The 12,762-nt window shown below is 37.4% G+C and overlaps 1 protein-coding gene across 2 annotated transcripts in view; it reads left to right on the forward strand.

The window, feature by feature from the left end:
* AP1G1 (adaptor related protein complex 1 subunit gamma 1) overlaps positions 1 to 12,762 on the forward strand; it is a 77,326-nt gene that overhangs the window by 15,128 nt on the left and 49,436 nt on the right. For both annotated transcript variants that reach the window (XM_032424103.1, XM_032424101.1), the window contains exon 2: positions 9,732 to 9,935. In XM_032424103.1, coding sequence (XP_032279994.1) covers positions 9,735 to 9,935 — 201 coding nt within the window. In that variant the 5' untranslated portion in view covers positions 9,732 to 9,734. The remainder of the gene's footprint in view (positions 1 to 9,731; positions 9,936 to 12,762) is intronic.

Here is a 12,762-nt window from a genome sequence, read left to right on the forward strand (position 1 = left end):
GAGAGAGAGAAAGAGAGAGAGAGCATGAGAGGGGGGAGGGTGAGAGGGAGAAGCAGACTCCCTGCTGAGCAGGGAACCTGATGCGGGACTGGATCTTGAGACTCCAGGATCATGACCTGAGCTGAAGGCAGTCGCTTAACCAGCTGAGCCACCCAGGTGCCCTGAAAAGTAAGGAAATTCTCAACATTGTAATAAGGGCAAGTAGGTTGTGTTTTCTAGATTATGAGGTCTACAATATTCACTGCATAGATTAGATGTATTTGAATTTAACTTTTATTTATTTTATTTTTTTAAAAGATTTTATTTGTTATCAGAGCACAAGCAGGGGGAGTGGCAGGCAGAGGGAGAAGCAGGCTCCCTGCTGAACAAGGAGCCCGATGCAGGACCCTGGCATCATGACCTGAGCTAAAGGCATATGCTTAACCCACTGAGCCACCCAGGTGTCTCTGAATTTAATTTTTTAATATGAAGCACTTCAGACATAAAACATATGGAGAATAATGATAAATATTCATTTACCCACTACCTAGTCTCAGAAGTAAAGCATCACCAATATAGCTGAAGCCTCCTGTGTATTATTCTGTTCCTCATCATATTCCCCTCTCCCAGATGTGCCACTTTGTTGATCTTTATGTTTCACATGCATGTTCTTATTCTCTTACTGCATTTTTGTATCTCTAAAGAATAGGTTCTTTTATACATTTTAAATCTTTATAAAATATTAGTACTGTATCTTTTTGTAACTTATTTTTGCTTAGAATTAATTTTTCGAGGATGGTTTATATAGCAAACCATTATGACCAACTTTTGTTTAGTGCATACTGTGTGCGTGGCACTGTGCTAAGAATTTTACATGTATTCTCATTTAATTCTTGTAACAGTCATTTGAGGTAGGTACTCTCCCCATTTTATAGATAAGGACATTGAAGCTCTGGGATGTTAAGTCATTTGCTCAGGACACACAGCTGATAAGTGGTAGAGCTGGGCTAAAAATCAGGTAATTTCACTCCAGGGTCGTCATTTTAAACAACGGTTAGGGTCATTGGATAAGGGTAAGTCTCCACAATCCTTTTATATCAGTTTCTGAAATTAAACAAAACCCCAGAAGTTCTTCATAATTCTTTTGGTGTTAAAATCTGATGTGACCGGGCGCCTGGGTGGCTCAGTTGGTTAAGCGACTGCCATCGGCTCAGGTCATGATCCTGGAGTCCCAGGATCGAGTCCCGCATCGGGCTCCCTGCTCAGCAGGGAGTCTGCTTCTCCCTCTGACCCTCCCCCCTCTCATGCTCTCTCTCTATCTCATTCTCTCTCAAATGAATAAATAAAATCTTTAAAAAAAAAAAATCTGATGTGACTAGACATGAAGATGTAGTATTTATTTTTTTTCATTTGGTGTGAGTGAATATTCATATATGGTGCTGCAGAAATATTGTTTGGTAATGGAACTGCTGCCCCAGACATAGTAGGCGAGTTACGACCTGTAATATATGCACTGCATTGCTTTTCTAAAATTCAGAAAATTCTAAGTTTTGTTCTTAAAAGTTTTGGATGAGAAATTGTGGGCTGGTACTGTGCTGTAGATCTTTTTCTACATGGGATTTTGGAGTTGTTGGGCTGATCAAGAAGGCACTTAATTTTGCAAAAGAAAAATTTTCTAAATATATTGAATTAGTTTGGCCATGTGACACACTTTAGCTTACCATAAATATAATTTTCTATTCTGTCACTGGTCAACAAAAGCAGTTCTTGCTTAAAAAAAAAAAACAAAACAACAACAACAAAAACCCCCAAAACCCCAGAACAGTTCTTGCTGCTTTTTTATATTGCTGGAATTGTACAAAATCTGTTTTCCTCACTGGACTTTTGAGTTCTTAAGGGTAGAGATCATGACCTTGGCAGTCACCAGCATTTATTGCAATGCCTGACATAGAGAGGGCTCAGCAAATATTTGTTTAAAGAGTGGTTGGCAACTTTTTGGTGTAACATGTTTCCCTATTACTTAGGTCATCTATGGGATAGTGCAACGAATTGAATAAGGAGGGAAAAAGAAGAGATGCATGAAGCTAACTTCTGATTACATATTTTTTACATTCTCCCTGCCCTCTTTGAAATGGATATAAATGATGCTTATGTTGATATCATTTATGATACTGTTTTCTCTGTTAACTGTAGTTAATGGGTGCTGAACTGTTAAACTTTTTTTTTCATTTTCTTGATTAAAAACTTTGATCCTGCTGCTTTCTGAATTCAGGATTCTTAAAACTTAATGCCCATTTTTATTTTTATTTATTTACTTTTAAAAATTTTATTTATTTATTTGACAGAGAGAGAGAGGGCACAAGTAGGCAGAGCAGCAGACAGAGGGAGAGGGAGAAGCAGGCTTTCCGCTGAGCAGGGAGCCGGATGTGGGGCTCAATTCCAGGACCCTGGGTTCATGACCTGAGCCGAAGGCAGATGCTTAACCAACTGAGCCACCCAAGCGCCCCTTAATGCCCATTTTTAAAAATTGGGTTTAACTGCTGTGTTTTGAGGGTTTTTTTTTAAGATTTTATTTATTTATTTGACAGAGACACAGCGAGAGAGGGAACACCAACAGGGGGAGTGGGAAAGGGAGAAGGCTTCCCGCTGAGCAGGGAGCCCGATGTGGGCCTCAATCCCAGGACCCTGGGTTCATGACCTCAGCTGAAGGCAGATGCTTAACGAGTGGAGCCACCCAGGTGCCCCTTGAGAGTTCTTTTTAATAGTCTGGTTACAAATCCTTTGTTTGATGCAGTTTGCAAATATCCCAATCTGTAACTTGTCTTTTCATTTTCTTAACAATGTTTTTAATAGTGTAAAAGTCTGTAATTTTTATGAAGTCCAGTTTTATAATTTTTTCTTTTATGGGTGTGACTTTGATATGATGTCTAAGAACTCTTTGCCTAACCCCAGGTCATGAAGATTTTCTCCTCTGTCGTCTTCTAACAGTTTTTTATAGTTGTATGTTTTACATTTAGATCTATGCTCCATTTTGAATTAGTATTTTATAAGGTGTGAGATTTAGGTTGAAGTTCAGTTTTTTTGCATATGAATGTCCAGTTGTGATGTGCATTGTGATACCTGAGCCGAAGGCAGGTGCTTAAGGACTGAGCCACCCAGGCGCTTAATTATCATTTTTATGTTTGTGGTGATATCCCCTTTTCATTACTAATACTGGTGATTTGTGTTATTTCTGTTTTATCATCTAGCCAGAGGTTTATCAGTTTTACTAGTCTTCTCAAAGAACCGGCTTTTGGTTTCGTTGACTTGACCTAATGTCTGTTTTTAATTTCATTGATTTCTATTTTTTATTATTTGCTTTTTTCTACTTCTCTTGGATTTATTTTTCTCTTTTTCTAGTTTCTTAAATGGAAGCTTAGATTGCTTGAGATGTTTCTGCTGTTCTGACACAAGAATTTAATGCTGTTCATGTCCCATTAAGCACTACCTAAGTGTGTACCACAAATTTTAATGTGTGTTTATGTTTTTGTTCAGTTCCATATATTTACTAATGTCCCTTGATATTTCCTCTTTCATCAGTGGATTATTTGGGAATGTATTAATTTCCAAGTCCATGGAGAATTTTCCAGTTAGCTTTCTGTTATGATTTTTAGTTTAATTCTATTAATGGCCAGACGTACCTTATTTTATATGATTTCCATTCATTTAATTTATTAACTTTTTTTTTTTTAATGACCCAGGAAATGGTCTATTTTGGTGAATGTTCTGTATGCACTTGAAAAGAATGTATATTCTGCTGTTGTTGGTTGAGGTGTTCCATAACTATTGGTTAGATCCAGTCGGTTGATGATGGCATTCAGGTCTTTTATATCTTTGCTGATACTCTGTAATTTTTTTTTTAATATTTTATTTCTTTATTTGATAGATAGCGAGAGCAGGAACACAAGCAGGGGGAGTGGGAGAGGCAGAAGCAGGCTTCCTGCTGAGCAGGGAGCCCGATGCGGGGCTTGATCCCAGGACCCCGGGATCATGACTTGAGCCGAAGGCAGACGCTTAACGACTGAGCCACCCGGAAGCCCCTGATACTCTGTAATTTTATCATTAGGGGGCATGTTGAAGTCTCTATAATTGGGATATCTTTGATACCTGTCAATTTTTGATTCATATATTTTTTAACTCTATTGTTATATACATTTGCAATTAGGATTGTTGTATTTTCTTGCTAATTCACTCTTTTTTTAAAAAATATTTTATTTATTTATTTGACAGAGCAAGAGAGGGGACACAAGCAGGGGGAGTGGGAGAGGGAGAAGCAGGTTTCCAGCTGAGCAGGGAGCCCGATGCGGGGCTCGATCCCAGGACCCCGGGATCACGACCCTAGCCGAAGGCAGATGCTCAACGACTGAGCCACCCAGGCGCCCCTGAATTCACTCTTTTATCATGCAGTGGGAGAATAAAGTGATTTACTCCATGCTCTTTTACAACTCCTCTGGTCAGAGAGAAGAGTTCCCTTTCCCCAGTTTTTAGATGCCTGCCTGCCTGTTCATTGCTGTTCTGCCACAGCCACCACCATTGCAGTGTTGCCTAGAGGCAGGGGTGGAGGGAAGGAAAAAATAAAAAGCCAAAAGAGAGAACTTCTCCCGTCCTTCTTTTCTGGCTTCCTGGACCAGAGAGAGAGGGTTTTCCTTAGAGCTCCTTCTCTGTACTCAGTGAGCACTTCGGGTTTTGGGTTGCCATTGGGTCCAGGCTGGGCAATACTGGAGGAAAAAGGATAACCTCTTGCCGTTTTGATGGAACTTCAAATTCTGTCTTTCTCGAATCTGCTGTCATTTACTTTTCAGAGTCCTTGGGTAGCTGTGGTATGCATTTTATCCAGGATTTATAGTTACGGTCAGAGGGAGAGACAGGTGTCTCCTTGGAGTGTGTTTACTCCATCTTCCCTGGAACTAGAACTTTTTGTTTAGTTTTGAACTTAGAATGAATTTTCAAATATACTAAGTTCTTTATTCTGTAAATTAACTTTTTCATTCATGCCTAAGAGATTTTCTTGTGATAAAAAAAATAAGTAGAAGTAGGTTGTCACAGCCAAGGGAAAAAAATTACTGCTTTCTCTAGAGATATCCTGGTGCTGGAGAAAGAGTGCTGATTGGGGGAATCACAAGATGTGAGTCAGGCTAGTAATTAATTCTTTGACCTTGTACAAGGTATTTAACAGCCTGGGTCCTCAATTTCCTCCATAAAAAGCTAGTGGCATAAACTGTATGTCTGTGATTCTGTGGCTGAGCTGAGAAATGGCTCCAGGTAACTTGTTTGTCTCTCAGCTGGCTTAAACTCTTGTGATTTTTTCCCCCTGTTGGACTAAGTGTTTTGGAAATAGATTTAGGCTTTTTCTAATAGTCTTGTTTGCTTTATAGAATTATCGAGGCCTTCGTAGAGAAAAGTTATTTTCCAGAAGAGTATTACTAATTGACCTTGATTTTTTTTAGTTGCCTTAGTCTTCTTTTGTTCCCCACACACCAAATTTGGGTTAATGATAAATAAGATTCTTTTTTTAAAAAAATCTTTATTTAGGTAATCTCTACGACCCAGTGTGTGTAGAGAACTCACAACCCTGAGATCAGGAGTTGCATGATCCTCCCATTGAGCCAGCCAGGCACCCCAAATAAGATTCTTTTTTTTTTTTTTCTTAAAGATGTATTTATTTGAGAGAGAGAAAGAGAGAGAGAGCGAGTGAACGCATGTGTATGAGCAGGGTAAGGGGCAGAGGGAGAAGAATATCCAAGCAGACTCATGCTAAGCACGGACCCTTGACTCAGGGCTGGATTGTGATCACGAGCCATGAGGTCAGGACCTGAGCCAAAACCAAGTTGGATGCTTAACCAACTGAGCTACCCAGGTGCCCCTATTTATGAAAAATTTTAAAGACTTAAATGCTTTGTTTATTGAAGCTTTTTGACTTTTAAAAAGCTTTTGATTATGAAAATTTCTAATATAAATAAAAATAGAGAATAATACAATGTAACTTGATATACTTATCATATGCCCTCAGCAGCATTCAGCATTTTGCCCATTTGTTTCATTTTTTTCCCTCCTCAATACTTTTTCCCCTGGAGTATTTTGAAACAAATCCTAGCAATCATATAATTTTATCTGTAAAGATAATGTTCATTTTTCAAGTATTGAGAAGAACTCTGGCCTTGGAGTTCAGGTGCTGGCTCTGTCACTTACCACCTTGTGATCTTAAGTGCGTAATTGCTCTGAGATGAAGTTTCTTCATGGGCAAAGCAGGGATAATGATCTCTGCCCTTCAAAATGGGTTGGAACAAATGAAACAATGAAGACAGTGAATGTAGAAATGTTTAAACACTAGGCCCACAGTATTTCTATTAAAAAGTAACAAAATATTATACAAGAAGCTTTATATAGTTTAGTACATGTGATCTTAAGGGGGCCATAGGGAGGAAAATACCAATACCTAGAGAACTTTTCTAAAAAAATTCCTGATATACTACCCCTACCTTGAGGAATGATGCTATAGTGAACTAATGGGACTGGGATATCTTCCTGGTTTGTGTGATTAGAACAACTTTGAGTATTACTGGTTTAAGGATTCCACAGCTTGTATGTACTGAAGATGATTGATATTTTTATCTAATTTTTATCATTTTTCTTAACATTATTGAGGTATAATATACATACAATAAAATGCACTTGTTGTAAGTGTTCAGTTCATTGAATTTTGAGAGGTGTATATACCCATCATAAACATTTCTGTCACCCCAGAAGGTTTCCTTGCATCCCAGTTGATTCCCATCCCCACCCTCAACCCCAGGCAATCATTGATCTCTTTAGCATCACTATAGATTAGCCTAGAGTTTCATATAAGTGAAATCATACAGTGTGTACTTTCTTGTTCCTGCTTCTTTTGCTCAGCATGTTTTTGAGACTCTTCCGTGTTACGTTGTTTTATTCTGAGAAGTATTCATTTATGTGGGTATACCATTATTATTCACCAGTTTATGGACATTTGAGTTGTTCCTAGTTTTTAGTAATTATAAATGAAGCTCCTGTGAACATTTGTGTACAAGTCTTGGTGAGAACGTATATTTTCATTGCTTTTTGGTCAATACTGAGTGGATTTGCTGAATCCTAAGTATATATTTAATTTTATAAAAAATTGCCAAACTTTCCCAAAGTAGTTGAACCATCCCATTTGCATTCCATGAGTTGTCTGTGAAAGTTGAGCACTGGGTGTTTTATGTAACTAATGAATCGTTGAACACTACATCAAAAACTAATGATGTACTACTATATGCTGGCTAACTGAACATAATGAAAAAAAAAGAAAGTTTTACATCCCTGCCAACACTTGGTATGGCCAGTCTTTTAAATTTTAGCCATTCTAATGGTGTAGGGTGATATCTTACAGTTTTAATTTGCATTTCCCTGCTGACTAATAACATTAAGCATGTTTTCATGTGTTTATGGCCATTCTTCGAGAAGTGTCTATTCAAATCTTTTACTCATTTTTAAATAAGATGTCTTATTATTGAGTTGTAAAATTATATATTTTGAATACATACCCTTTGTAGGATGGGAATTTTATTTTTTTTCTCTGTGGCTTGCCTTATTTGCATCTTGTGAAAAACAAAACTTGTAACTTTTTGTCAAGTCAAGTTTATTATTTCTTTCATATTTTGTGCTTGTTATATATGAAATCTCTGCTTAACCTAAGTTCCCAAAGATTTTCTCCTATGTTTTCTAATGGAAGATTTTTTAGTTTTGGCTTTATTGTTTAGGGCTATGACCCATTTTGAATTAATTTTTGTGTATTATGTGAGGTTAGGATCCAAGCTTAATTTTTTCTCCATATAGATACCGAGTTGTGCCAGCACCATTTGTTGAAGGAATACCCTTTCTCTTATTGACTAACCTTAGCCTTTCTGTTGAAAATCAGTTGAGCTTATTTGTGTGGGTCTATTCCTAAAGTTTCTATTTTGCTCCATTATTCTGAGTCTACTCTTAAATTCATTTCCACATTGTCCTAATTACTGTAGCTCTGTAGTATTTCTTCAAATTAGGTAGTACAATTTCTCCAACTTTGTCTTTTTTTTTTTCTTGTTTTGGCTATTAAAGGTCCTTTATTACTGTTATTATTATTAATTAAAAAATATGAGAATATGACTCTAGTAGTCTTTTTTTTTTTTTTTTTTTAAGATCTTATTTATTTATTTGAGACAGAGAGAATGAGAGAGAGAGAGCACATGAGACGGGGGAGGGTCAGAGGGAGAAGCAGGCTCCTTGCTGAGCAGGGAGCCCGATGCGGGACTCGATCCAGGGACTCCAGGATCATGACCTGAGCCGAAGGCAGTCGCTTAACCAACTGAGCCACCCAGGCGCCCTCTAGTAGTCTTTTTTTTAAATTTTATTTTATTATGTTATGTTAATCACCATGCATTACATCATTAGTTTTTGATGTAGTGTTCCATGATTCCTTGTTTGCGTATAACACCCAGTGCTCCATTCAATACGTGCCCTCTTTAATACCCATCACCAGGCTAACCCATCCCCCCACCACCCTCCCCTCTAGAACCCTCAGTTTGTTTCTCAGAGTCCATAGTCTCTCATGGTTCATCTCCCCTTCCGATTTCCCCCTCTTCATTTTTCCTTTCCTACTATCTTCTTCTTCTTTTTTTTTTTTAACATAATGTATTATTTGTTTCAGAGGTACAGGTCTGTGATTCATCAGTCTTTTTTTTTTTTTAAAGATTTTATTTATTTATTCATTAGAGACAGAGAGAGAGAAGCAGGCTCCCAAGGAGCAGGGAGCCCGATGCGGGACTCGATCCCAGGACCCTGAGATCATGACCTGAGCCGAAGGCAGACACTTAACCATCTGAGCCACCCAGGCGCCCTGTGATTCATCAGTCTTAAACAATTCACAGCACTCACCATAGCTCATACCCTCCCCAGGGTCTTATCGTCTAACCTGTAGTCTTATCCTCTAAGATTGGTTTATTACTTTTTCCTTGTCACAATTTCCAAAGATTTTATTTATTTATTTGACAGAGAGAGACACAGCCAGAGAGGGAACACAAGCAGGGGGAGTGGGAGAGGGAGGAGCAGGCTTCCCCCAGAGTAGGGAGCCCGATGCGGAGCTCAATCCCAGGACCCTGGGATCCTGACCTGAGCCGAAGGCAGACGCTTAACGACTGAGCCGTTCAGGCACCCCCTCATCACAATTTTCAGAGTATCCAGTGTACCGAGATGATTATTGTTTCTTGGAAAAGTGTTTAAATATGGTAATTGGTCTTGTAATCTCTCATTTTGAGTTGAACTTTGTGATCATATTCAATATTCATCTGATAATTTGTTGTGTTATATTAACAGTTGAGCAGAAAATATTTGTCTTCTCTAAGATTAGGCATAGACCTTTTTTTAATTACTTTAAGGATTGAGTAGAGATTTGAGTTGAGTTTGTTCCTAAGATATTTTGATAATAATGATGTATTTTACATATTGGTATATTCTGTGTCTTATCTTAATTAATTTAATACTTAACACTTTTGTTTGTATTCTTTCCAGAAATTTACTGAGTTGAATTTGTATGTAATAGCTTTGCTGAAGCTTTGTATCATTGGCTTTAGCAAATCTTGAATTCTTAAAAATTAGAAATTTTTGTGGGAAGTTGTGTGAATGGTTTTGGTAGTAAAAAACGTGAACATTTTTATTTAATGTCTTTCCATATCCAGAGGATGCCAGCCCCCATCAGATTGCGGGAGCTGATCCGGACCATCCGGACAGCCCGAACCCAAGCCGAAGAACGAGAAATGATCCAGAAAGAATGTGCTGCAATCCGATCATCTTTTAGAGAAGAAGACAATACATACCGGTGTCGGAATGTGGCAAAATTACTATATATGCACATGCTGGGCTACCCTGCTCACTTTGGACAGGTAGGCTGGGCTGAGACCACATCTAGCAAGGGTACTCTTGTTTCAATGACTGTAGCTCAGGGAGGGTCGGTCAGTCTTTTCCTGTCAGGAAAGACAGGATACTTTTGATAGTCATGTAGTCTGATCATTGTGAAACTGAGGGTAGAATTGAGAAAGTTGCAGACCTGGAAGGGCATGATATTGCTGTCGGTTGTGCTTACCATTGGGAATCTCATTATGTGGATTAGAGTATGTTTTGATGGTGACAACTAGCCTCCTTAAAGATTGACCAGGATTAACCAGTAGATTGTGATTGGTCTGTCAGAGGGGCTGGACTATAATGAATATTTAAGAAATGTTTGCTAAATGTTTCCTTAATTATATTCTGTATGCACGATGATATAAGGAGAAACACTCAGAACAGATGTTTTTAAGTAAAAGAAATTAAGTGGTTGCCACATAATGGCATTTATCGATTTTGCTGTAATTACCTAATTACTTGATTGCTATAGCCACTATGCAGGTCTGTCTCCTGATTTTCTCCTACACACAAATGCATATTATTAGATATGGCCAGTTTAAACTCTGAGAATGATACTCTTGGTGATAAGTGCTTTCTTCTTTCCATGTTTATACGTGATAAGGGGGATTGAGTCACAGAGAAGGGTATAGTGGGTTGTTTTTTTTAATTCTTATTAATGCTATTAAATTTTATCTCAATTTAAGAATTGTATTATATGCTAAATAGTCTTTTTAAGGAAAAGACCGCAAAACTGAAAGAATGTGCAACATTAGGAGAAAAATACCACCCATGTTTCCATTTTTCAAAGATAACTATTGTTAATGTTTTGATAGATTTAATTTACCTGGAAAGATGCCCGTGTTTATCTTTTGTTCAGCTCAGTAACTCTGGTGAAGGAGATTCCCCCCACCTCTGAGTTAAAACAGTAATGGTTTTGAATCCTATCAGAATGACTTGGGTTAGTTTTGTGCTTATCTTGGGGCTGGGAATGAGGTCACTTTCTCTAGAAATACGTGATTGAGAGTGGGAGAGCATTAACTTCCCAAAGAAAAATTGAGGTGTTAATATCAGGGGGATGAGGACCAGGTACTAGGCAAACAAAAGCAGCAGCTGTCTCCTCTGAATAAAACATGTTATATGCTTTTACCACATCAAAAAGCGATCCAGGTGGTTATACATTTAGTGCATGTCATCGTATAAAGCAAATAGATGTCCATATATTTTTGTTGGCTGATTTTAAGTAGACACATTTAGGTTAGATTTACAAAAATCTGATATGTTGGGCTGTAAAAGATAATCAAGGGTGGAGGGGGGGAGACTTAATCCCTACATTCAGAAATGACCACCATTAACATCATGGAGTTAAAGGAGTTCTTTAAAGACCAACTGTTGAATATAAAATCATACAATAGATTTAAGACTGATGATATTTCATTTTGTGAAAGAGCACTCTCTATATTTCTAAGAGTCATTACTATGTTTAAATAAAATATGCTTTCCAACTTTACTAGATGGCATTTTTTGGGTGTTCTGGAATTTAATTATTTGATAAAACATTTAATTCTTAGGTGGAAAGTGTTAATATTGAAGGAAACTGTATTAAAATTGTGGTACCAAAGAAAAGACTTTTCTGAATGGGAATAGCAATCATAATTTTAAGTCCCTTCATCTGTTTCCTCTATTTGAATAAGTCAGGGCCCTATCCAAGCAGTAATTTGGTACCTTGCCCATCAGAATTTCCTTTATAATGTACCCATAAAAAGATTCCTATCTAGGTTCTCTCACCTGCATGTATGAATCACAGTACCATTTTCATTTAATTATGTGTAAAAACAGCTGCCGTTTATTGCATTTTATTAGACTTGTTAGACTTGTGCTGTTCATTATGATAGCCAGTAGCTGCGTAGCCACTGGTCTCTTGAAATGTGGCTAGTTTAGCTGAGGCGAATATTAAAGGAAAATAAATTTTTGGTGGGTATTTGATGCAGTTACTGGAAAACTTTTAAATGTTTTAGACGACTTGGGTATGTGAATCCACTTTATCAATTGTAAATTTTATGAAATCTAAATACAGTTAAAATATTTCTGATGGATATGTAGTATACAAATTGAGATGTGCTGTAAGTGTAAAATAATACTGTATTTAGAAGTCTTAGTACAAAAGAAAGTTGTAAAATACCTAACTAATAATTTTTGTGTTGATTATATGTTGAAATGATATTTTAGATACATTGGGTTAAATAAAATCTATTATTCAAACTAATTTCACCTGTTTCTTTTTACTTTTTACTGCAGTATCTAGCATGATGCTGTTCAATAGAAATAAAATATGAGCCAGGTGTATAATTTAAAAATTTCTAGTAGCAGGTAGAGGGAGAAGCAGGCTCCCTGCTGAGCAAGAAGCCCGATGCGGGACTGGATCCCAGGAACCTGGGGTCATGACCTGAGGCTTAACTGACTGAGCCACCCAGGGGTGTCCTGATCCTTAAGCTTTCTTTTCTCAGTTTCCTCATCTGTAAAATGGGGACAATCTTCATACTACTGTATGGGGTTATTATGAAGATGAGTAAATTAGATTAGTAAATGTTAAACATTTATGTTTTGTACATAAAAAACTCAAATACTACTTTACCATTTCCTCAAGGACAGCAAAACATTTTTTTTTTTTGAAAAATCACTGAATTCTAAAATAGATTTTCATTTATTTATGTATGTGTGTATGTAATCTCGGTACCCAACGGGGGGCTCAAACTCACGACCCCAAGATCAAGAGTTTCATGCTCTTCCAACTGAACCAGCCAGGCACCCCTAAAATAGATTTTCTCA

Source organism: Phoca vitulina, unplaced genomic scaffold (genome assembly GCF_004348235.1).
Source record: "Phoca vitulina isolate PV1807 unplaced genomic scaffold, GSC_HSeal_1.0 scaffold30, whole genome shotgun sequence".
NCBI classification, from domain to species: Eukaryota; Metazoa; Chordata; class Mammalia; order Carnivora; family Phocidae; genus Phoca; species Phoca vitulina.